Source organism: Stigmatopora argus, chromosome 19 (genome assembly GCF_051989625.1).
Source record: "Stigmatopora argus isolate UIUO_Sarg chromosome 19, RoL_Sarg_1.0, whole genome shotgun sequence".
Classification (NCBI taxonomy): domain Eukaryota; kingdom Metazoa; phylum Chordata; class Actinopteri; order Syngnathiformes; family Syngnathidae; genus Stigmatopora; species Stigmatopora argus.
This window is the reverse complement of record NC_135405.1, coordinates 12,708,427-12,734,428: the sequence shown is the minus strand read 5'-3', so window position 1 is coordinate 12,734,428 and position 26,002 is coordinate 12,708,427. Positions and strand designations below refer to the sequence as shown.

At 40.4% G+C, this 26,002-nt stretch overlaps 1 protein-coding gene across 1 annotated transcript; it reads left to right on the top strand.

Annotated features, from left to right (window-relative positions):
* Positions 1-121: 121 nt before the first annotated feature.
* On the top strand, positions 122-26,001 carry tbc1d32 (TBC1 domain family, member 32). Its single transcript, XM_077586446.1, has 34 exons — positions 122-260; positions 1,415-1,562; positions 1,653-1,817; positions 2,558-2,711; positions 2,780-2,851; positions 2,918-3,043; positions 3,287-3,365; positions 3,559-3,662; positions 3,897-3,958; positions 4,034-4,166; positions 4,247-4,306; positions 5,329-5,416; positions 5,478-5,615; positions 7,287-7,376; positions 8,405-8,547; positions 8,635-8,762; positions 9,208-9,412; positions 9,490-9,569; positions 10,460-10,598; positions 11,038-11,125; positions 11,190-11,308; positions 12,208-12,327; positions 12,678-12,766; positions 14,966-15,124; positions 16,609-16,717; positions 17,650-17,743; positions 17,812-17,937; positions 20,207-20,293; positions 22,941-23,010; positions 23,536-23,651; positions 24,153-24,307; positions 24,410-24,532; positions 24,767-24,955; positions 25,885-26,001. Exons 2-34 carry the CDS (start codon positions 1,417-1,419, stop codon positions 25,999-26,001), a joined length of 3,873 nt encoding a protein of 1,290 aa, XP_077442572.1. The 5' UTR covers positions 122-260; positions 1,415-1,416.
* Position 26,002: the final 1 nt, after the last annotated feature.

Below are 26,002 nucleotides of genomic sequence, written 5' to 3'. Positions count from 1 at the left end.
TTATTTTTCGCGATTAAAAAAAGTGATACAAACATTAATAAATTAAAATGTACATCATAGTGTTTATTTGTCTTTGGTTTGTTTTTCCCATCATGCACGGTGGTTTTTGCCGCTGTTTCCATGGAGACTCAGCTGGCGGCTTTCTTTTGATCATGCTACCAATTTATCACCTGGACGAAAAGCCGACGAAAGAGCATGGTTTTTGGCTTTTTTGTAGTTTTAACGTCTTTTAAATATTGTTTGGTCCTCTACGGTGAAAGGTAACATTTATTCCTTCCCGGTTTACGTCGAGCTAAGTTAGCATGTGATGTGTAAATGTAAAAAACGGTATATTATTTTCCCGCGAGGACGTAGTTTACTAGTTAGTAGTACTACAAATGTAGCATCGCTAATAAATGGTACTTTACGCTAGGGTACAATTTTGCCTCTCTAGTAGCATGTACTTATATACGAATGTATTACGTACTATAAATTTCATAGTTTGTCTACGAGTGTGCGGTGTGCTTATTACTTTTATTATTATTATTGTTATAATAGTAGTACTAATGTACTACTACTATTACTTGTAATATTAGTACTAGTAATGTACTACGGGTGGCGGCATTCTTTTGATCATGCTACCAATTTGCCACCATGACAAAAAGCCGACAAGACGAATGGTTTTTGGTGTATTTTTTTAGTTTTAACGTCTTTTAAATATTTTTTGGTGTTCTTTAGTGAAAGGTAAAAAATATTCTTTGCCCGTTTACGTCGAGTTTACCCGTAAGAACGTAGTATAGTAATTAGTATTTTGAATATAGCATAGCTAATAATGCTGAAATATATTACGCAAGTTTACAATTTTTCCTCTCTAGTAGCATGTACTTATATACGTATTAATATAAATTTCATAGTTTTGTCTACGAGTGTGCGGTGTGCTTATTCATTTTATTATTATTATTAGTAGTAGTATTATACTAGTACTAATGTACTACTACTATTACTTTTAATAATAGTACTAATGTACTATGGGTGGCGGCATTCTTTTGATCATGCTACCAATTTGCCACCATGACAAAAAGCTGACAAGACCGAATGGTTTTTGGCGTTTTTGTAGTTTTAACGTTTTTTAATATTTATTAATTTAATTATTTATTAATTAGTTATTTTATTATTGTTTACGGCGAGTTTACCTGTAAGGACGTAGTGTAGTGATTAGTACTTCGAATGTAGCATAGCTAATAAATGCTGTACTACATTACGCTAGTTAACAATTTTGTCTCTCTAGTAGCATGTACTTATATACGTATGTATATCCATAATTTCACAATAAAAATTAGAATTAGATTTGACCACATGATGTAATTTTTGCATACAAAATATCGCCTGTCGATCACAAAAAGTCAAAATAATGTTATGGGAAATCTGTTTTCAGGGATGTCTGTTGGAAATGAGGACCACATAGCAGTCCTGCTCAAGCAGTTCTTGAAGAGCACCGAAGACCGACTCTCCGGCGCACCTTCGCCTCAGACCGTAGAGGAGGTCCTTCTTCACCTGGAGGAAACTGACAAGAACTTTCACAAGTGAGTTCATATGAGCACTATTGCAGAGATGAGACATTTGTTGACTAAATTTCAGAATTGCAAAAATTCCTTACATAATTTCTTCCCAAGCTATGAGTTGGTCAAGTACTTACGTCAACGCCTGGAGAGCACCGTTGGGTGCGTGGTGGACGAGGAGCTCAGGAAGTTGTCCCACGTGGACGGACAGCACGCCATCAACTTAGGCCACGACACCCTTGTTCACGCCGCGACCAGCCACAGCCGAGCATCGACGCAGTGAGTGGCATCTTAATGATACGCAAACCATAGTAAAGAACACCTCTCCTATTAGGCAAGGCAGATTTATTTGTAATATTTTTTCTGATCTTGCGCCCAAAAATGATCTCCTGGGTTTTTTCACATTTAGCTGAAGAAAATTCTAGCACATATAGGACATGTTCCATAATCTTAGCTAAAGGAAACACACTTATGGATGTTATAATAGATGTGGTCTGTGTACGGACCCTTGGGGAACCCCACATGTGAATTTGGTTCATCTAGACCAGGGATAGGGAACCTATGGCTCGGGAGCCATATGTGGCTTTTTCCATGGGTGCGTATGGCTCTCCACTAACCTGTGAGGTAAAATATGGAAATCACTAGTGAGAGAGCTGAGTCCTGAACGCACCAATAGGAGCGTCACGTCGACAATGTGGCGTTGACACTATCTCTAGCACCACTTTAATCATAATTTTGTTTTTCATTACTCTTCTGCATGCATAATCTCATTGATACTGATTGATTAGCAACAGCATACCAATGTTGTCAAAAGAAATCAGAGGCTTTTTGTACTTTAAAAGCGGTGAAATGACAAAAAATCCCACATTTTCATGTAATTTTACTTTTCAATTCTGAGAATGGCTCTCCAGAAATAACATTAGAAAATATGAATTGTTTATGGCTCTCTCTGTCAAAAAGGTTCCCGACCGCTGATCTAGACTTATGGTTTCCCATTATTATTATGATTTTGCTACCAGGTATCAAGAGATGACGTACAATTTACGAACCACAGTGACCGCGGCGGTGGAGTCTTTAGTGGGCAGGTTTGACGAGGACCAGCTTAGGAAGGAGGAGTCGCAACTCGGTCGCTACGCCGACGACTGCTGCGACAGCGAATCCTCTTTTAATCAGGTCAGAATATAAAACCTTCGCGGTGTTTCAAGGCATTCACCATATTAATCATTCCGTTTATTTCCCAGAGTTATGCCTTCATTCGACAAGAGCAATTGCAGGTTTTGGCTGACAAACTGGACCCAAGTCAACCAAAAGAGGTAAAAATGACACAATAAAAGCATATAGCCCTGATAATGAATAAAATTTCATTTTTTTGTACATAGGTGCGCAGAGATGCCCTGCTGGCGCTCCGCCACGCGCCCCCGTCCGACGTGCTCAGCTGTGAAAGTTGGACCCGCCTCCGCCAGAACATGGCCGCCGCTCTGATTGAACCCGACGGCGAGCTCAGTGTGCGTTGCTGCTCTTTTATTAAAAAGTGATGCGACATGTCAATAATTTACAGGGTTTCTTTGTGGATATTGAAGCAAGTGTTGGCGATCATGCCCATTGAGTTTAATCATGATTTTTATGGAAGCAAATTCCCTACTGATGAACAAAATTTTATTTTTTATTTTTGCGCAAATGTAGAACATTTGATATAAGACAAACATGAGTTTAAAATTGGGTTTGAGGATACATTTTGTATTTTTCAGGACCACGTTCTTCAGTTCTTCGCGAAGAGTTTCTCGTTGTCGCCACTGAATGTCACCCGGGAAATCTACACTAGCCTTGGTAGGTCTTGTGGACATGGATTGGACATCTATTTTATCATTTCAGTTTAAAAAAATGAAAATTAAACTCACAATTCTGGTCTGTGTGAGTCAGTACACATAGATTTTAGTTTTTTTCGTCGTAGTGATGAAGTTGTTTAGCCTAGGCTGAGCTCTGGGACTAAATAAAGTATTTTCTGTCCTTTCCTACTCAGCCAAAAGTGTGGAGTCAGGTTTCCAGTCCTTAAACCTGAGTTTTCCGAGCGGTCCTGGCGGCTTGGACATCAACAAACCTGAGATAAGCACTCTCCTCAAACAGGTGTGCTCATATCACCGTGACATTGAGACAAAATGTCATTTCTAAAACAAACAAATGTCACATTTGCCTGAACAAATTAGCAAACTAATGGAACACTAATAGTAGAACTGTGCCTAAGCAGCCAAATTCAAAGCATCGCCATATTTCTTGACCTCTGTGACCCATTCTCATCTCAACATATTACCTATTATGTTAAACTTTAATTAATGCTAGTCACTGTATAACCATCCTCAGATGCGTTTGATGAATGACTTCCAAAAGGAAGTGACCGCCTTCTGGATCCGTCACCCGGAAAAGTGAGTGACGTCAGATGCTGCAATTCCAGTCTTCTGAGGCACATTTGACATTTTCTCATTTTTCTTCTTCCATAGGTACATGGAAGAAATCATCGAAAGCACCTTCTCCCTCATGTCTTTTCGTCGCAATTCACCTGAGAAAACCTTGGCGCCCATTCACCTGCTAGCGTTGCTGGACGTTCAAGCTAGCTGGTTCACAAAATGGATGGTGAGCGTTGTGGCAAAACTGATTGGATCTAATGTGTGAGCGTTTATTGGCTTTTCTAGGCTAATTTTCTCGTTTTATAGCATGGCGCCTACAGTAGAACGGTGGTCCTCAGGCTCCTAGAGAGGAAATACAAGAATCTGGTGAGTGGGATTTTTACTTTTTTGACACTACATTTGTCAAACAACTGAGGCTCTTATCTATTCGGTTTGTGTTCATGATAACTCAAGCGCGAATAAAGGGATTCCTATCAAACTTTTTCGTTGGTACACGGTCGATTGGTCGCCGGTCTTTTGGTCGCCCGGAAGGTAAGTGATAATTACCATTTAAATCGTTGCTCAAATTCCCTAAATACAAATTGCGGATTACTATTTAGTCATACTTAATGCCCTAGTAATTATTAGGCTAAAGAAAAGCTCAAAATTTCCCGGACTTTTATTGTCTTTTGTTGGAGAACTTGTTAAGAACCTGACTGACGTCGCTTCTTAAAGGGACAACGCATCTACATACAAACTCTTATACCCTCACACGTCGGCTCAGTGAAACTGCTCATGGCCATTGTTGGCTTTTATTGATGCGTAGACCGTGTTGTTTTACCTTGTTTTGTCGCCGGTCTTTTGGTCGTCGGTCTTTTGGTCGCCGGTCTTTTTGTCGCGGTCGGGGCGACCAAAAGACCGCGACCAAAAGACCGGCGACCAAAAGACCGCGACCAAAGGACCGGCGACCAAAAGACCGCGACCAAAGGACCGGCGACCAAAAGACGGCGACCAAAAGACCGGCGACCAATCGACCGCACACGTTTTGTCGATGTGAATAGCAGAAAAACATTTTACACTTTTGGAATGTGACTTTAAACAAAATTCGACATCGGAAACTGACATTAATTCCGATAGTACGGTTGTGAAATCTCAACAACTTGCGAGTCAGCAAGCGCCACGAAACGGATCACGTTGTACTTGGGAGTTTCCGCTTAGAGATTTCGCCATTCATCAAGTGCATCGTTAATCCTCCCGCTCGCTGTCACACTCAAGGAGGATTATCACCGAATCCCTCCTGCGTGGCATCAAAATTAACTGTCAGGAAAAATACCAACATTGTCCCACTGTGTCGTCTAAAAAAACAAAAAGTAACCGATTCGTCATTTCTTGGAATCCCGTCTTCCCAGATGCAGGCCGCTTTACAAGAGTGCGTCCTTTACCGGGAATGCGCCCGGGGTTGCGCTCATTTCCACTCGGAGGAACGGCAAAGCTCAAGTGAGTGCATTAAGTTATTGATTTGTGCGTGGAGCACTAAGAATGAGTATGTCTGTTCAAGGTGATGGCGTGGGCGGCGTTTATAGCGGTAAAGAGCTACAGTACGCCGTGGCGGTGCATTCGCTGTGCGTCTTGGGAAAAGCGCTCCTTTACGCCAATGGCAGGAAGCTCTTTCCTATCAAAGTGGATGCACGGGAAGGTGAGTCTGGGAGTGGTCGTTTGATGGCATTACAAAGTAGTCAGCAGGTTTTAGAGTTAGGTGGAACAAGTTCTGTCCCTTTTAACAAGGCCGATGATTGATTTCTTTTGGTAAAGTTTGAATACACAGAAATAAGTTAACATATTCATTGCCCTTGATTTTCTTCATAATTAAAGCATGCAAAAAAGATTCAATTCAATTCAACTGTCCCTTTCAAAATAGCTTGGACGTCTATCACCATCAACAATACTGAAACATAACTTGAAATAGAGTATACCTGTAAATTAAATTGTAGTGTTCACATTCATGCACGTCGCCATGTGACCGCAAAACCATCCAAAGTATTTACAGCCCATAATCTGAGGACGGAATGTTTTTCACCCTAAATTACGTAACAAATTACAAGAGGCTAGTTTCAATACAAATAAACGAAGAGAGAAAATTGGCCTCATAAAAATGATGCCTTGTCTGCTTTACCGCTTTATTGTGGCTATTACTGGCGTATCAGGGCGTTCGCATGAGATCAATGATTCTTTAAAAAAATTAGATTGTATATCTATAAAGAAGGTTAGTCATCATGCAGGATTTGTCATACTCACAAAGATTGAAGTACAATAAAATAAAAGAAAGCTATGTGCAGAATTTGTCACTTTATACGCAAAGTATTCACTTTAAAACTTTGGTAATAATTTATTCATCTTTTCTTTTGACCTCATCAATCCCAAAATCTCCAATTTTTGGACAAAAAGTTTTTACTGGTCTCTAATTTATATCCACATGGATGTAAATGTGTATAATATTTACACACATGCACACAAATTCAAATGTAAAAAAAAAACGTATCCTTTTCCCCCTAAGATTTTACCCAACGCAAGTAATTTTTTTTCATCTACTTGCACTTTTGTAACCTATAATTTAGCTCATTCTTTAAATCACATGTGTCAAAGTGGCGGCATGGGGGCCAAATCTGGCCCACCGCATCATTTTGTGTGGCCCGGGAAAGTAAATCATGAGTGCCAACTTTCTGTTTTAGGATCAAATTAAAATGAAGAGTATAGATGTATATAAAATTTCCAGATTTTTCTCCTTTTAAATCAATAATTGTAATTTTTAAATCATTTTTTCTGTGTTTTTCGTTCAAAAATAATTTTGTAAAATCTAAAAATATCTATATAAAAAACTAAAATAAACATTCTTTTAGATCTATAAAAAAACTAATATTCAGTGCTTTTAATCCAGTTCTTTTAATCAATTTATAAAAATAAATACATCTAAATATTATATCTAAAATGGTCCGGCCGACATGAAATCAAGTTGACGTTAAAGCGGCCCGCGAACCAACCCGAGTCTGACACCCTTGCTTTAAATCAATTATTTTTTATAATGCACGAATGATCTACTATTAAAGTACCGTGGCGCTGTATTCAAAAGTAATACCGCGAAAATTCGCTTAAGTTATTTGTCTAATTTATCGCTACAATTATCTTTGACATTTGATCCAGTTTTATAAATACTGCAACATTAGCGTCACCCCCATTTGCTCTTTTAGTCCTAATGTAAATGATGTATGGAATGAATTGAGTAACATTTGACTTCACCCCTTCAGACAAAGTACAAGTTCATTAATCATAGCAGTGAATTGCTTCTGACTAATTAATTTCCTCTTCACAGATGCAATCAGTCTGACGGAGCTGGTGGTGATTCTCATAGACATCATGTGTCACCATCCCTCGCCTTTTTGCCGGGATAGTCTGCACGCAGGTGGGCACGTGTGAACAAACACACCTTAAATTGTATACATGAGCAAGCAGGGAGCGCGGGAGGGAACACGGAGGCCCTTCCAACATTCCTAAATGCTATCTTTTATCTGTAACCTTGTCCTCTGCCACACTCACGTCGTCCCTCAAAACCTTCTTTGTTGTATTTTGAACTCTTGAGCTGCCTTTGACGGCGATAGACGGCCATTTCAATTCTGTCATATGTATTTCATGTTTTTTTTTATGGTGGGATTATGCTGGGATTAACATTTTTGCTGTAAAATACATTGAGAAAGTTGCACTTTATTTTTATTTTCCCTAAAAAAGCAGGGGTTTGATAATATATCATTTTTTGTTAATAACTGGTTTCATTGATGACTACAGAAATCTGAGGATATTTACTTTTCCCCCATTTTAAATTGAAAGAAAATACATGAAAACACATTTTTAAAAAATTATTACAGGTAAAAAAATATTCCAAAGATTCAGTTTTTTATTGTAATGTTTTTTATAACTAAATATAAAATACATTTAAAAAAATATTCATTGCTAAACTATTATAAGTCAATCGATTTTTATAATGAGTATATATATATATTATTTTAACTTACTTTCCCATAAATAAATTTCCCGAGTATGGGATGAATAAAGTTTAATAAAAAGCAGGGGTTTGAAAATATATCATTTTCATTAATAACTGGTTTCATTGATGACTACAGAAATAGCTGAGAATATTTACTTTTTCCCCATTTTAAATTGAAAGAAAATACATGAAAACACAATTTTTAAAAATTATTACAGGTAAAAAAAAGAATATTTCAAAAATTCCGTTTTGAATGTAATGTAAAAATGCCACATCAAAACCCAGGTTATTATTTTAACTTGCTTTCCATAAATACATTTCTGTAGTATGGGATTGGACGTCTCGTGGACCATTTTTAACTCTTAAATGATTACTACTGCAATCAACTCTACCAAAAGTTATGATTTTTTTTACATTTTTTATCGCTAAGTAGTTTGCTTTTTTGTCAGACACGCTGTGCCCGAGCGGCCTGGTGATGGCGACGCTGTGCGCCATGTGCGAGAGGACCGAGTGTGCCGACCAATGTCTCCATCAGACGTCCGTCATCCAGTCTCTGATGGCGCCTGTCATCCAGGCGCTGAGTGAAAGTCAGGTGACCAAAATCGCTGCTTCTTTAGTATTACCTCAAAGTTTTTTTCCCCACAGTTTTAAGTTATGATGTGGCATTTATTGTCCATAGACGGAATGGAAGTATCCTTCGCCCGCGCTGCCTCTGGTGGCGGAAGTCCTGGCCCGAATGGTGAACACAGACAGAGGGTTAGCTCTTTTTCTGTATGAGGAGAACCTGCTTTTAGGCCAAAATGAGAGGTGAGGGGAGTTTGAGGACAGCCTGTAATTATTTTCTTACTTATTGTAAAGGAGTTTTCCCATTTGATGCAAATGCAAATGTTGTGAAAATGTTACAAACATCTAAAATAAATAAAAAAACGTTTTTTTTTGCTAATAACGGAAATTTAGTGAAAAAAAAGACAGATTTACGGTTGATCTAGAGAATCCTTGTCCAGCCCGTTCATTTGATAGGTCACATTGTATGTTTTCTTGCCTATACATTTTTTTTATTTTTAGTAGCGGGCTCATGAACTCAGATTTTCTGCTCATTGAAACGCAAAGAAGCTCTCTCTCTTGGAGGGATTTTTCATCCGCCTTGTCATTGCGATGAATTTTACATGAGTTGACATTGTGTGACTTGGCGGAACGTCATTAATAAAACAGCAAATTGACTCTGAGCTGATTTTTCTGCTTCTGCTCGCAGAACCACAGCCGCTCACGTCCTGCTTCGCTTCACCCTTCGGCTGCTGGATTGCCAGATCTCGGCCACCGGCGGGGGTGACGACTCCTCCCGCGCTTTGTGTGGGGCCTTCGTCTTTGTCTGCGGCCAGATGTGCAATACCTGTGAGGGCCTGCAGGTTCTGGGAGGCTTCGGCTTGCAAAAGGCACTCGCCGCGGTTTGGAAAAAGGTGCCATACAGTCCGCCATCATGTTTTCAAGTCATTAACATTAGACAAAACTATATATTTTTATTTATTTTTTCTAGACTAGATCATTTTCTGAAGGGATTTCAACGCCAGTACCTGAAAAGAATCCTCCAACGTCCACACAGGAATTGCAACACCTGTAAGAAAATATATACACAAGCTTTGCAAAGTGGTAACAGGTGGATTTATTGGTTCGATTGGATTTACTGCCCTCTAGCGGATGTAATTGGTCTGCCTGTCATGTGAATTAGGAGTGGGGGTCGATCAAAGAAAATATTCTGAATATATAGACTTTATGATGAACACATTTTGAGGAGTCACATTTTAATCTAAATAAATATTTCTATCCCCTAAAAGCTACAAAAATTGATTTTACTTAGCGAATGAATTAATTAATGGCACGAATATACTATCCAAAACAGTACAAAAATAATTACGAGTATTAAATAAACTACAGACATTTTGAAGTTCCCGTTCACTCTTTTGTATGTAATTAAAAATATAATGTTAAAGCATGACCCTGATTAATATATAAATGTAATTTGCAGTAAATAAATACTTTTTCATGCACATTGATAAATTTAGAACATATAATATATACAATAATTACTCACGTTTTTTTATTTGTATCCCGCTTTTTCATTTTTAAGTTCTCACTCGCATTTTAGAGTGCTATGCAATTTAGCACTTCCTAAAGTGTTGGTCCTAAACTGAGTTTTAGTACCATTCTTTACTTATTTATTTTTATTGACAGAGTTTGTTTTTTAATACGACCCCTTAATTGGATTCGCGCGACCTAATATTGTGGCCGGCGAGCTTAGGTTGACATTTAAAGGCGATCTTGCCTATGACTGATACATGCTGGGTGGCTGTAAAATCACTTTATGCACTTCACACTCCCTGACAGTATAACAAATGAACCGTGTCTTGGCTTACCACATGCGGCTTTTTGTAAGCACATTTATTAACTTCATCAACTGGACTCGGACTCTTGTAACATTCTGGTTTATGGATGTCTCTACTTTTCAGGCTACTGTGGGAGGAAACCTTGCTGGACAGCCTGCTAAACTTTGCAGCCACCCCAAAGGGAGTTTTGCTACTACAACAGACAGGAACCATGCAAGAGTGCATCTCACACATGTTCTCTCGCTTGAGCAAAAAAATGCAGGTAAATGAGCCCATTTTTGTCTCTCTGGGAAGCAATTTCAGCCACAAAAAATCTGCATTTGTGAAAAATAGCTGCATAAGTCCGTCGTAACGTGACGCAAGTTAAAATGTAAATGACAAAGTCAAGTTTTCTGGCTCTCACGTGGTAATTTTTTAACATATTCAGTATTCAGACGGTGCGCCGCAAGCTAGCGCTAATTCCGAGCGCACCTTTCGCGCCTCGCTCACCCCCGGCCGCCGCCTGCTCTTAATTTAGCGCCATTGTTTACTCACGCTTGTAATTGCTTGCCTTGTTGGTTTGCCCTTTAATTAAGAAGTGTGATTATTTTTAACTAAGGAAGAGACCACACGCACACTCGAAATCCGGCGTGTAATTGGATTTTAAAATGCACCGCTGAAAAAAAAAAATGCACTCCAATATGTCACTTTGGTTGTTTTAGGTAAGCCGCTGCGAGAAGTCTGGGTATGGTGTCATGGTGGCTCAGCTGGCGGCGACGGCGACGGGCGCTGAGGCTTTGCGGCGCTCCGGTAGGAGAACACGCTACGACCGGTTCACGTATAGGTCAACTAAAATCATTTTTTTGCGTGGCAGGCTTTGTGCGGGCCATGGTTGTGGAACTGTGGTCGGCGTTGGAGTACGGTAGTGAAGACGGTAGGGCAGTCCGACCCAAATCTACGCCTACAGAACCCATAGAGAGGAACTGCCTTAAGGTATAAATTAAATGATGATAAAAATGTTACTATACGACATATAGAATGAAAAAAAAAGATTTCATAAAAAAATTAATGGGTCTGGTGCAATGTTCCCTCTAATTTTTTGTTTGTCTGGGCAGAAAGACAACCTCCCTGAGCACACTGAGTACCGGTGTGAGCAACATCATCATTGCTCGCTATGGGCACACACCAGTATCACACCTGCCATAAGCAGGTGCATGTCTACTACACATAAATGATTTAGTAAAAATAAAATGTAATGATTAATATCTATGAATGGGCGGCCCGGCGGATGAGTTGTTCGCGCGTCGGCCTCACAGCTAAAAAAAAAATAAAAAATTGTGCGCTCCATATGATTTGCTGTGCGCAGAGAAGACGAGACTAGTGCGCAATTGCGCACGCACGCAGCTTAGAGGGAACATTGGACTGGTGTGCTTTACTGTAAAAAAAAGTATGTTACTAAAGTTGAAATCCTATTTGGACTTAAAAGTATTTTTTTACAAGGGTTGCGGGGGTGCTAGAGCCTATCCCATCAAACAATGGGTTGCCAACCAAGCGCATCGCACAATGAGACGGACAACTATCCGCGCTCACACTCGTACTAATTTCGTGTTCAACCAGCCCACCACACGTGCGTTTGGGGTGCGGGACGAAACCGGAGTACCCGGAGAAAACCCACGCAGGCATCCACTTCAGGCAGAAAAGGCCGAGACTTTGATTTCAGAACTGTGAGGCGAGCCAGCTAACCCTGTTATCACTGTGCTGTTGAGTTCAGTTTTAGAGTTTTCCGTGAAAACTGGAAAAAGCCAGTCAACTTTGGCTGACCTGAAATTTCCAGTCAAGCAAACTTCATTTATATTTTTAATCCAGCATGGTATGTGCGTTTGCCTCCGCAGTCCTTCCTGTCCCTGGTCAACTTGCTCTCGTCCTCGCTGTCCGTGTGGCAGCTAGTGGCCGGTCAATCTTTGGCCAACAAGAGTGAATACACACTGCGGGAAGTGCCAAGCTCAGTGCCTGTAAGTAGTCCTAACACATACACACACGTGCATCCACCTCTACACTTACACATCTAATTATGGGCTCATTAGAGTGACCAATTAGTTTGAGCCACCCACTTAAAAAGAACCATTTTACCCAGCATATTCACAATTAGCAGTGGACAGAATTACCTTTTTTCAGTTTTAATTTTAGTGTCTCCCGCACACACATTGATCGACTACATACAGCTTCCAGCAGTTCCTATTTCCTCCATTTGAGGGCATGTTTGCACTTTTCCTAACAGGAATTGTGTGTGTGTGTGTTTTAGCATTTCCACCTTGAAAATGATAAATGTGTGACTCTTAAAGCCCTCCGCTGTGCTCCTCAGGATTTGATTGACAGGCTGATTGCTGTAAATTCCGTCGACAAGATCCACTCCCTATTCCACTACGAACAGTCGCACACATTCGGTCTCAGGTGAGTGCCGCTCACCACTTCCCACATCACAACAAAAGCGGGGAGCACTCGAGCTGCGCACTAACTACCTGGGTGTTAATTCACGGTGCGCCGCGCCGAGAGAGCCTCGAATTGAAATAGCGCCAGAGACATTTCTTACGTAATACTGACACGGTTGGCTGTTCTTGGAGTGTTCAGCATGCGAAGCTGGTTGACTTAACAAATCATTGAAATTATGCCCTCAGCAGGCAGTCTGTTGTTGTCATGAAGGCTTTATTAACTGTACAGATGTTTTTTTAAAGGGGCATTTTGACCTTACTCATTAAACCTCTGGATGATATAACTGTTGTACTTTAAACCTTACTTTTGATGGGATTAAATTTGCGCTATTGGAATTTGAGTAGGAATTTTTAACGCTAGAAATTTATTTGCAGAAATTAAGAAAGTATTCAGTAACAAAAATTATGAAGTATAAAAACCAGTCACAGAATTAAATCCCTGCCATCGGAATTTAAAGATAATTTTCTAACTGAATTTTGTCAGTATTGAAATAATTTGGTAAAAAGTTCAGTACAAAAATTTTAAAGAGACAAATTCCCTTGCAAAAAATCCTTTGCGATAAATAAAGTCTTTTTTTGGGTCCCTCCCCCTCTCCAGGTTCGCGTCGTCTTTTTAATATGCCGCTCTTGTGGTGAAACATCCCATAAAAGTAAGCCTCTCGACGAAGATGAAGAGCCCAAATGTCTTCTCTGGTTGCTGCTATGGCAACCGGAGCTCGCCCGGACTCGCATCGATCGCCTCGCCCTCCCCGCCCCTGATGGATTAATGTGTGTCACGTGTGTACACAGCGCCCTTGCGGAACGTAAATTTTGGTCATATTTTTTATTTTTTTGCGCTAGACGTATTCGGAAATAATTATCGATTTTTTTTTGCAATTTCTGTGTCACGTATTGTAAAATACGCAACAAAACGAGTTTAATCTCATATTATTACAATGCCCAAGTTAAATCTCGTAATAATCAGACTTTAATATTGTACTATTTCAAATATTCAACATAATTCTAATTATCATCGAACTTGTAGGATATGTTTGTAATATAAAACAGGCAAAGTGACGTTTAAGATCCTGAGGTTAAAGGTCACAGGGCCCAAATTGAATTTGCCACTTTGTGTTCCCGATAACACAAGAATAAATAATGAGTATTTATTATTAGACTTGCAGGGTATATGTAAAATGAAACAGAATAGTTCATTTGCTTGTTGGGTGATGAGGTCAAAGATCAATTATCTTGGAAGGAATGCATAAATCGTGCTTTTTTTAGCTCATTGCCGTTTTTAGATGACTTTTTCACCAACTACGCACAGCTTGTGATTTGTAGTGTCGGCTGGGGATGACACCACGGCGTTAGGAAAAGAAAAAAAACTCCACGCCGAGCTGCCGCGGGATGTCTCGCTGATTTCCAAGCGAGAACAAGTGGAGAGAAGCTTATCAGGCGAGGCGCTAACAGCTCGAGCATCCCTTTCAAACGGCGGAAGAGAGGTCGCCGGGCCTGACAAGCTGGCAGCCGCTCACTTGGCCGCCGTCAGCGCGACTGAGAACGCTTGTCACTCAAACATCCGACGTGAACTACTTCAAATGCGCTCATGGGACACTTTACTAGCGAATCTGCGTTCTTTATGTAACACATCAAGTCCTGGCAGGACTTTTCGCCTAACATTCTTTTTTTTTTGGATAGAACTGTAGAGTTTTGTAAAGTACAAAGCCCAAGCGTCGTCGTTATTCCGCAGTCTGTGCCGAGTCTGAGCAGAATGCGTAAGCCGGGCATCATTACCAGCATTTGAAAATGAACCATGAAGGCTTCTCGCGGGGATTCCCTCATTTTTTTTTCTCAAATGCAAAGCTCGCGTGTGAAGCTGCCGGGGAAAATTGGCTTCGCTAATCCGGTTCTCGTAGACATTCACCACTCGCCGGAAATCGTTAGGGATTGTCGGGGTAAATGGGAGTGGATTTGACAGTTAAGTGCAGTCTGAGAGACTTTGGCTGGTGTTTCGTCTCTGCGTCACGGAATTTTATATTTAATGTCCATGTATAGAACATTCAATGTTATTAAAAGGATCGTTTTACTGACTTGATACTGCAGTCTAAAAAAAATATACACCTGTGAGAATCGCTTTGCTGCTTTGGAAATGGACTGAAATTCTATTGGCTTTTTTTCGTAGACTGCTCAGCGTGCTGTGTTCCAGTCTGGACTCCCTCCTGCTGCTCGAGAGCCAATACAGCATCTGTTCCACGCTGCTTCAAAGCCAGAGGGACAACGTGCCCGACGGGGACGCCGCCGACGGGTACGACTGCGCCGATTTAGCCGAATCGCGCGTTAGGTAAACAATTATCACTTGGTTTAGTTTTAGAATTGAGTTGAATTGTACATCACTTCAATTCCTTGTCGACGCTATTCACCGCAAGCACGTTTATTTTTAATACGTTTCCAAAAAATTAATCACCGGTTTGAAGTCACGGCATGCCAAACGTGGGAGGGGAGTGCCACGCTGTGATTACAGTCTGGATCGACTTTTGTCATCTGTTATGAGCCCGCCTTTGTATCTGCGCAAAAGGTTAAAGTCGCAGAGGGTCGCCACTAACGGCCAGAGCACTGTGAGCGCAAATGCCAAATGCCAAATGCTCAGCGGCGCCGTGGCTCGCCTGCTGGAGGCTTTGGGAAACATTTGGTGGCCTGCCAGTCTGTTTTTTTCCCCAAAAAAATATTTATTTATTTTTTTGTATATGTGTGAGGTTTTTTTGGCACACCTCAGACTAAGTACAAAAGCTATACAGGTTGTTCAATGTACTGACTGAGTCACTACGGGTAATAGTCGACACTGATTAAACTGGCTGACATTGATGGATCTACACGTCCAATCCATTTTGAATAAACGAAGATAAAATATGATCATTCATTGCCAGTTTTAAATTAATTAAGTGTCTACGGCCAAGGCATTATGAAAAATAATACAACTTTAAAGCGTTACCTGGGTAACCCAGTGTGTACTTTTGTTTTTATTCATTATTTTAGTTGTATGATCATTTTCTTAGTTTATAAATGGGGTTACAATGATAAAAAATAGTATAAAAACACACAGTAATGAAGAATAATAATGTTGTCTGTTGTAGGTAAGATAAATTAAAGCAGACCGGAGTGGAAATGTTCCAAGCCCATTTGTCATGCTAATGGTGGCGCGTGTAAATGTAAACGGACTCAAAACGCCAAAGTCGGCCGACGCGATGGCTCGTTCATTTACCCGCCCCTTTCATCACATGCAATCGGAATGTTGTAATCATATTTTTGTCTTGCCGGCCGCCTTTTTTTTAGCCCAATCACGGCTGCCAAAAATCAGCGGTGACTTGTGAGGTACTTTTCATTTGAATGCGTATCGTTCTTTGATGTAATCATTGAGTGTAAAAACGCTTCGTCTCAGCCTTATTGGCAATTTTTAAATCCAAATTACTACTAAGATTGGAAGTCAGGCTGTTAGCGTCCAGGCCGTAAAGGCGGTCGTGTCGGGAAATTCACAGATCCGATGAGAGGTGTTAACGCCGCGATGATGTATCGCGGTGGCTCGCGTTTATGGTTTTCATTCTTTGTGCAAAACGCTGTAAATGAACTTTTCACCCAAACAGTTTCTTGCTATTAAAAACTTGGAATGGCTTCGAAAGGTTCAGAGAATGTAATAAAAGTGTTCGTTATTTGCGATGAGCTGTAAAGAAATGTGAAATGCTAGCTTATTATCTCCTGATTTGCGATAAACAGTAAAGAAATGCGAAATTAGCCACTTATTCTCTTCTGTTGCGGTCAATTTCCTTTCAGAAGCGTCATCATCGACAGCTTGTCGGTGGAGAGGAACCACGTGCTGGTCCGCGTGGCGGTGATCGGAGGCCCGTCGGAGAGGAGACTCCCCCCGCGAGACTTGCGGCAGGTCAGCGCAGAGCCCCGAATTTCAAATCTACTTTGCGCTATCGGGTATCGATGGCTCGTTTTATCACCCAGGACGCTTCGGTGCGCCTTTGCCGCCCGCAGCTTTGTAGGATTGGGAATTGGTTATCAATTATTCAGGTCTCGTCTCAGCGAACAGAAAACAGGTTTTCATTTTAAGCCGAGGTCACGGAGAGGCTATGACACATTTCCGGCTGGGGATTCAAAAGCTCTCTAAAGACGCAGATTGCGCCAAATTTCACAGCATTCCTGTTGGAGATCGACAGCAATTTTCGGCGCAAAGTTCGGGGGAACACGACGTGCCGAATAAACGGAACGCTAAACAGAAAAAAGGGAAAATAGGAGATGCAAAATAGGTAGTAGATCTGTTTTGGTCACAGAAATTGTATTCAAAGCTCCGTAAAGAGGGTGATTATGTCAAATTTTATGTTGGATAATCAGCAGCAATTTTTCGTGCAAATTTTAGTGGGGAAAATAAACATGCGAAATAAATGCCACACCAAACACAAAAACAGGGAAAATAGGAGATGCCAAATAGGCAGCAGATCTGTTTTGGTAAACTTCTCGTGTTGTGAATCCTTAAAAATCACTCGGTTATTGATGGTCAAATTTGTTTGTCACTTTCAAACCCAAGATTATAAAAGTTTGGATTTCAAGACTGAGATTTGGGCAGTTGAGATGCATTTAAAGTTACACTTTTTGCACGCTAATTAAATAATAGAATCTTGTCAAGGAGTATTCAGAAATAACTGATCGAACTCACACAGATCCAAAACGAACTAAATTGTACAATAATACCCTATGACAAGACTCGTTGTTTTTATTGTGTGATGAGTCGGAATAAAAAACTGAAAGTCTCAAAAAACATGATTCTGGGTTCAAACCAGAGGCAAAAAAACGCTGTTTTCTACTCAGGGAGATGATCCTTACCCCTGGCCCATGTTTTGGTCCTTCCCTCCACCTTCCTGCTACAATTTGGACCCACCGACAGTCCAAGAAAACCCACTAGGTGAGATTCCCACCATATTATATGTGTTGATCCATAAACTGGGCGTGACACTTTCACTCTTTGGACAGAAGCTGAGATGATGAACTTCCTGACGTCATCTGAAAACACAATGACGGAAGACAGCTGGATCGAAAATTGTCGCCAACTCTACCGACAAGTTATGACAGGCGGGCACCACGGCCTGAAGATTACAGGTATGGAGATGACGATATTAAATAGTTAGTCTAATCTGTTAGGGCAGGGCAACCTGGCAAATAAAAATTTGATCTCAATTAATATCACGATTAAAAAAACGAATAAAGGATTACCTGAAAACCTACAAAAAGTGAAAGTTATAAATTTGATTTTGTGCTCCTTTTAGCGTTCAGGATAACTCAAGAACGAATGAAGGGATATGTTTGTAATATGTGTAATCTGAAATGGAAAAGGTGAATACATTTTTGGGGTAATGTGGTCAAACTTCACAGGTCTACCAAATATGCCATAGCTTTGAATTTGTTTTCTTAGGCACTGGTCTGCTCTCTCAGTAGTCCTCCGATGTTTATTTTCTCTTGAAATGATTGGCTGCCAGTTCAAAGATGACAATCGTTGATGCGTCTTGAGATCGGTCGGAAAAATAACACGGATTAGGACGCTCCTACACATTTATAGCCATGGGTAAAAGGCTCCAATTCAAAATCAATAGTTTCTCTCGACGCGTCGCTGTCGGAAATCGATGAAAAAGTGATTCCGTTAACGTCTACCCACGCACGTGTACTCCCAGCTTTTAAGAAGTCACAGTGGGTCCTTTTGAAATGTCACGCTCGCTCCCGACGAACGTAGCCGTGACTCAGCGGGACAAAAGCGAGTGGCGGCCGCGGTTGGGGAAATGTTCTCCGTAAACACCAGCGCTAAACTCCGTTCAAAGCGGGATGCCCCACCGCGACGATTTAAATCCGGCTTTCCACAATCTGCTTTTATTCGGGCCCTATTAAGCGCTAGATGGCGCGTCGCTTTTTAACAAGCCTTTATTGGCGGGAAATTGTAGCACTTTCATTTAATGATGAATCAATTAAGGCGTTTTCTTCCACAGTTTGTCACATTTGCTTTTGTTAGTTGTCACGCACCATTTGCGTTGTCATTGTGGGAATGTTTGGAGAAAGTCCAAGCATACCACCTGGCTTTTCTCTTTTGAGTGTCAAAAACTGAGAAGGTAAGTTATCTCCACCCACGTTTTACATCCGATTTAAACCATTCCAACTCCAATATGTCCCAAAATCACAACGAAAAGACCCTCTAAATGTCTCAAATTTAAAACCAAAAATGTCCCAAAATATATCTCATATATTATAATATAGGTATGTATGTGTATGTATGCATGTATATGTGTATGTATGCATGTATGTGTATATATATACACATATATAGTATATGTATGTGTATATATATATACACACATATATAGTATATGTATGTGTATATACATATATGTATATATATATATGTATATACACATATATACACATACATATACATATATATATGTATATATGTGTATATATGTATATATGTGTATATATGTATATATGTGTATATATGTATATATATGTATATATATATATATGTGTGTGTATTTATGTATATATATATGTGTATATATATGTATATATATATATATGTATATTTGTGTATGTGTATGTATATGTATGTATATATATATATATATATATATATATATATATATATATATATACTTCAGCAACACACTTATGTATTTATATATTTATTCTTGTATTTATTTTATTTATTAACTTACTTATTACCTATCTATTTATGTCTAAAATGCCTATATCTGCATTCTCACCCTCTTGCTACTGTGACAACGAACTTTCCCGAATACGGGATGAATAAAGTTATCCAATCCAATCCAATATCTAATTAGCAGGGACATATGCAGAAATACCCCCAGAACAGCAAGAGGTAAATGCCTCAAAATCAAAAGGGAGTGATCCAAAATAATCCGAAAATGACCTAGAAATTCCCCCAAATCTCTCAACACGAAGTGATTCAAAATCAACAAGAAATTACACAGAAATACTCCAAAAAAATCAATCGGTAGAAATCCCAAATCAACAAAAAGTGACCCAAAAATTACCGCAAACAAGGAGCAACCGCCAATCATCCCAAACCAACAGAAAGTAACCCAAACTCAAAAATAGATCTGCCAAAATAACCCCCGAATTTACCAGGTAGTGACCAAATTCAATGGAAAGTGACCGCAAATCAACACGACCCTGTAAAAATCGGAGCGTTGCCAGCCCTCCCAATCGAACCACAAATTGGCCATCTATCGAAAACACTCCTTCATTTTGAAATGACCGTTTCCATTCAGACAAAGCATTTTCCAATGATGATGTCATGATGCTCCGGCTGTTTTATGACCCCTTATGTCCTCATCTCCTGTGTTTTTGTTTTCTCGCGCAGTGCTAGCTGACCTTCTGGAGAAGGTTGTGCTCCATCTGTCCAAATGCTCCACGGAGTGCTTCTTTTCCCCGCCCGACTACAACAAAGGTCAGTGAGCGCGGCGGCGTATCGTTCGGTCCGACCTCCTCTCCCTCTATCTCTTCATTTTGACAAGTCGGACGTGAGAAAGGTGGCTAAAGGGCAGCGCGGTCAGGCGTGTTTTCTGTTCTCAAGACACCTGTGCTATTTCACCGCCTGCTAGTCATACGCTTGTGTGATGACAACATATATGGCTCGAAGGTACTGCCAAAGTAGCAACAAAAAAAGGGACTCCAATAAGAGGGAAATAAATTGATTTGAAATGTTATACCACATAAAAAGATGGATTAAAAATTTGTTTTCTGAAAGTCCACACCAAAGTGAAAACTCATTTTTTTAGAAAAATAAATGTATTCAAATTCATACCAGCAAAAATGCTATCACCAGCAGAAACGAAGTTAGCCCAAATAAAAATAGAATTATTAAAAGTAAACATTTAATGTGAAAGAAGAAAAATACCTATTGAAAATGCAATTGATTAAAAGTGGATCAAGAGTTGAGAAAATGTAGCAATTGTAAAAACAAAGTGGTCAAAGTATACCAAATTTATTACAAATACAATTGGACATGAATGGGAAGACGCATTTTATAAAACAAATATTTTCCAAAACTTAAAAAATAAATGTATTCAAACTAAAATACCAGCAAAAACAATTAAAATTTAGCCCAAATAAAAATAGTACATAATCAAAATTGTCAAAACAAACAAAGACAAAAATTGACTGAAAGTTAATGACGAGTGAACCCAACATTATTTAGGCTTACCCAAATAAATGTAAATTTATACCAAATTCATTGACACAAGTGAAAACTCAATTTCCTTCCTCGGGTGGGCGGAGTCACTGAAATTGATAAACACGCTGTGGAATGGACGGGGGTTGGGCCACTGTGAGCGGGGGTAGCTTTTTGCTCAAGTCATCCAGCACCGACCGAGCTGACTGACAAACTTGAACCAGCGGGGGTTGGGCAAGAGAAGCACCTGACGCCAATCCACTGATTGCACGCGGAGGACACTAGTATTGTGGACGTTTTGACCTAAAAACTGCATTTTATATGAAATCCTATTCAATGTTCTTGCACTAAGCTGCATTATTTTCCACATTACTATTAATTTTCACGCCACAAACGTACCATCTGCTAAAAAAAAGTGCCCTCTAAAAATACTTTGCATGCAGAGCTGATGTATTGTTATACAAGGATGAATTGAGTGTGATGATTAAATTTGCACCCCCCTTTGTGTCGACCTATTGGAATATTGACACTGGCTAATTGATGAAGTCATTCACCGCTCAACAATTAAAGGAATTGCGACTTCACAGTAGGGTGGATTTTATTTGCCCCAAATTTAATGAACAACCGAAAAGTATTTTTATTGATTGATTGATTTATTTTTACAAAAAAGCCTAATATACAACCTAACAGATTAAAATTGCCCATTCAATTCTAAAACAAACCCACAATCTAACGTAAAACATTGTAATATAATAAAACGTAATGTGGTTTACTGTAATCTAATACAGTTTAATATCATGTTTTCTGCATCTACTGTACTCTAATCTAATGCTGTGTAATGTAATGTTATCTAATGGAATTTCAAATCAGTGTATTCATTAAAACATGCACAGTTCCTCATTTACATTACAAGTCATGTAATGTGATCTAATCCAATGCAAAATGATGCAATCTAATAAAATGTATGAAGTAATCTAATGTCATATAATAAGATTTAATGCAATCTAATGCATTGTACTGTAATCTAATGTAATTCCATGCAACTGTCATTAAAACACGCTCTGTTCTTCAGTTCTCAGATGCTTTACATTACACGTAACCTAATATAATGTGATCTAATCCAACGTAAAAGTATGTAATCTAATAAAATATAATGCGAGGTAATCTAGCACTGTGTTAATGTCAAGCATCTGTATTCATTAAGACATGTACTGTTGATCAGTTTTTCAGCCGCTTTACATTACAAGTCACCAAATCAACAAAAGCTTTTTATCACAAAGCACCTCTTTATAGCTTTCCGGGCACACCGATCCTCATCTCATAGCCATCCTCTCCTGCCTAAATTCCTCCAATCAGCCCCTGCAAATAACAGCTTAAGAGATCAGAAAGCAAATGGGCCGCGTGCACTCGCCGCCTCAACCCCACTCCAGCGCTCCCATTGTGTGCCGAGAGCGAGCTCATTTGGCGAGCATTAACCTCTGTCGCGTCTGCCCTCCTCGCCGCTGACTATTCTTCTTCTTCAAAAAACGACTCGACATTAGAAACGTCTTCTCGATAACGGCGTTTTACCATTAGTCATCGTCGCGTTTAGACGTACGGCTGTCTCACATCATCACACTGTGTGTACAATGATGTCGTAATTTGTGTTTTCCCCTCCGCTGCAAACTGTAATAATAATAACAATAAAAAAATGATGTTGTCCCACCGGCAGGAAGCCACTGAGACATTTTTCAACATAAAATGCCATTCTGACGCACAATTACATTTTTAGTGCCAGAGGAACACGGCGTGTGTTTAGGACTGTATCGTTCGCTGCCATTGACGGCAAAATATGTCCAATCCATTATGAGTCGAACGAGCCAATAGAAGGGAAAGATGGTTATTCATGGCCAAATTGTTCCTTGAATTTTTTTTTTTTTTACAGTGGAAGAGATGTGTGTGGATGACGTGGAGTTGTCACCCGTGGAAATCCTCGGGATGGATGTTTGTCTCAGGTAACTCCAACTAATTTATTCATTTGTGTATTAATTAAAACATTGAATCGTTTTATGGTAATTTGCTATTTGTTTTAAAGACCCCATCTCAAATCATTACTTAAAAAAACACTAAATGTGATTCGGCGCTCCGCAGGAGGCGCCATAATACGCCGTCTTTGACTTTTAGACCAGCCATTTTTCACATGTTTTTCAAACCCTGTCATTTTACTACAAATGGAGCTTAAATGTCAGCATCATTTGTTCTTAATGGTGTTTTAGTAATGAGAACACCCCACCAATCGAAGGGCGTTACTTATTATTCAGTGAATTCACTTTTTTCCAGACCGGTCAGCAAGAGAGATTGTCTGTAAGTGCTCCAATTTTGGAGTTTTAAACGTCTTTACTGATCCAAAAATTCTGGAATGCTTTAGCCAAGCAGCACTAAAATCCTTCATTTTCCAGTACGATTCAGCTGTTTTTTGTACCTCTGAAGTAGATATTTTTTAGACCAATGATGGCTGACTCCCACCTGACTATCGACAGGTACGGCGTCTCCCTTAAACTCCTCCCACAAGAAGCATCGGGTCACCTGACGCTCCTCATGCGGCACGTCAAGAATTTCCTATCTCGGCGAAGGGTCTCCACATCCTCGGGTCACGGTATCCTTTGAGAAATCTTCATTTGAAGCCCAACATTTCAAGAGTTTCACCATGAATTTTCAAAAACGAGGCTTTCAAACTAGGGGGGTTGTTGTCTGAGTGACATTGAAATTCCCAATGAAGCCGAAGGAGTAAGAATCCAATTATTCTACTTGATGTGGTTCTCTTCATTTTGGTTGCTTTACAGATGAAACGTACTTATTCCGACGGGAGCCGTCCGTCATTTCGAATTCTGTGCCAACGCGATAGCGCGCGGCGGATTGACGAGGCGGTCTGTCGGCGTCAAACTGCTGTTTAGCTGTTTGTTATATGCCGACCAGACAAATCGGCACTTGGCCCCGTTTTATTCTTTTATTTCTCAATAATAATCAGAGTGCAAAAAAAACAGCCCCGGGATACTCGCGATGACTTCCAAACCGCTCGCCATCTCATTTTTATTCATCACTCGTTCACTGCGCATTCACAATAATTACGATAATAATCCTTGAGTCTACACGCCAGTCATTGGTCAGGACGAATACCCAGGCCACGATTGGTTGACATCAACCGTGTTCCTGATAATGTCAGGTGACTGGCAGCGATCTTTGAGGGTTCTACGCAATTTGTCCTCTCTGCTCACTTCTGCCCTCATCTGGCCGGCCAGTATACACAATTCTGTGAGTACCTGGCGACTATGTCTTCCCTTACTTTATTCTTCACTGTCAGAACTGTAAAGTCTCATTTTTAGGGGTGAAAATAATCGAATTTTGCGCTCACAGGTGGACTTTTCTGGAATGTCTCCACTGTACTGGAGCACGGCTCACTACGTGGAGATGCTGCTGAAGGTCGAACTCCAACTGGTCCACGCCGCCTTCAAGATGTCCGGTTTCACCCCTTCGCAGGTCAGCTCACTCTTCCTCGCTTCTCGCCGCATTCCAATTTGCATCTCCGTCTCTCCAAAGGGTGCGACTTAAAATTCCGCTCGTCTTCTCGCTCTTTAAGGGCTCCTCGGCGCCTCTTTCGTGCAACTTTGCGACGCTTTTCAAACACTCCTACGCACCTGAAGAGGTGTACGTGCGTGAGCAAAATACATTGTTGATGTGTTTGTTTACAGTGGCTGTGATTTTTTTTTGCAGATGTGCGTCCACTGGCTAACGCAGTGCTTCTGGAACTTTCTAGACTGGCCTGAGATCTGCCACTATGTCTGCATATGTGCGCTAATGGGAGCCGACTATCAGGTTTACGCCTGCTTGGCCGTCTTCAAGCATCTGCAGCCGCAACTATTGGAGCAAACACAAGCGCGACAGATGCAGATTTTCCTCAAGGTGAGACGCCGGAACCGAGATCGGGTACTCACGAGAGCTTCAAGTTCATTTTAAGTTAGGATTTGCAGGAATTAGTTACGGTAATTACAGGTAAAGTGTTGCCTTACAACCAGAAGGAACAGCGCAAGGCATAGAATTGCAGCACATACTATATCTTTACACTGAATAAAGAAACTATCTCGATGGTAATCTTTTCAAAAAATCAACAAGAAGCCACACAAAATTGCACCAAAATTAACAGGATGTGACCTGGAAATGCCCCAAAATCAATAGGAAGTGACCAATATTGACAGGAATTGACCAAGAATTGCAAAATCAACAGGAAGACGGCCAAAATCTGCAGGAAATGACTCAGAGTTGAGTCGAAGTCAACAGGAAGCAACCCAGACTTGTCTACAATCGCCGCCATCCCTCCCAGTCAAAAAGGATTGGACGTCTGACCCCGTCAATTGAAGCCAACGACTTACTCCCGATTGCCAAGGAGTCTGGACATAGAGTCATCGTCACGATCGTCTCATGTTAACACCGCCCACTTTCTGTGTATAAAAAACAGTTAGCAAGGCTTTCACGCAAGATGCTCGCCTAATGAGCGCTAACATCAGATATGAATCAAAGATAGAAAAAATATGCGCGAGCCCTAAGATAAGAGGGAGCTTCACGTCGTCCTCGTCCCGAGTTGAACCATCAGCTTGGAGATATTTCGATATCGTCCGTTACGTCAATGGGAACAATGCAAAAAAAAATTTACACTCTCACTGTCGGCCTGTCTCACAAAGAGTAATATCTATATTTCATCCAAATTAAAAATTGAAAAGACAGACGACGTGCCGGAGTAGTTTGAAGTCTCTAGCCGCGGGGGATTTTTGAACACTCGTGGTGGCGTGTCACAGGCTGTAATCAGACATCTTAATCATGTTCATGTTTTTTAGGAGGAACCCATCCAGGGCTTTCGGTTCTGCGACTACCTGGACTACATGGAGCTCCTGGAAAAACGCTACCGGAGTCTCGTGCTCCTTGACGTGAAGACCATTTGCCAGCCCATGTAGG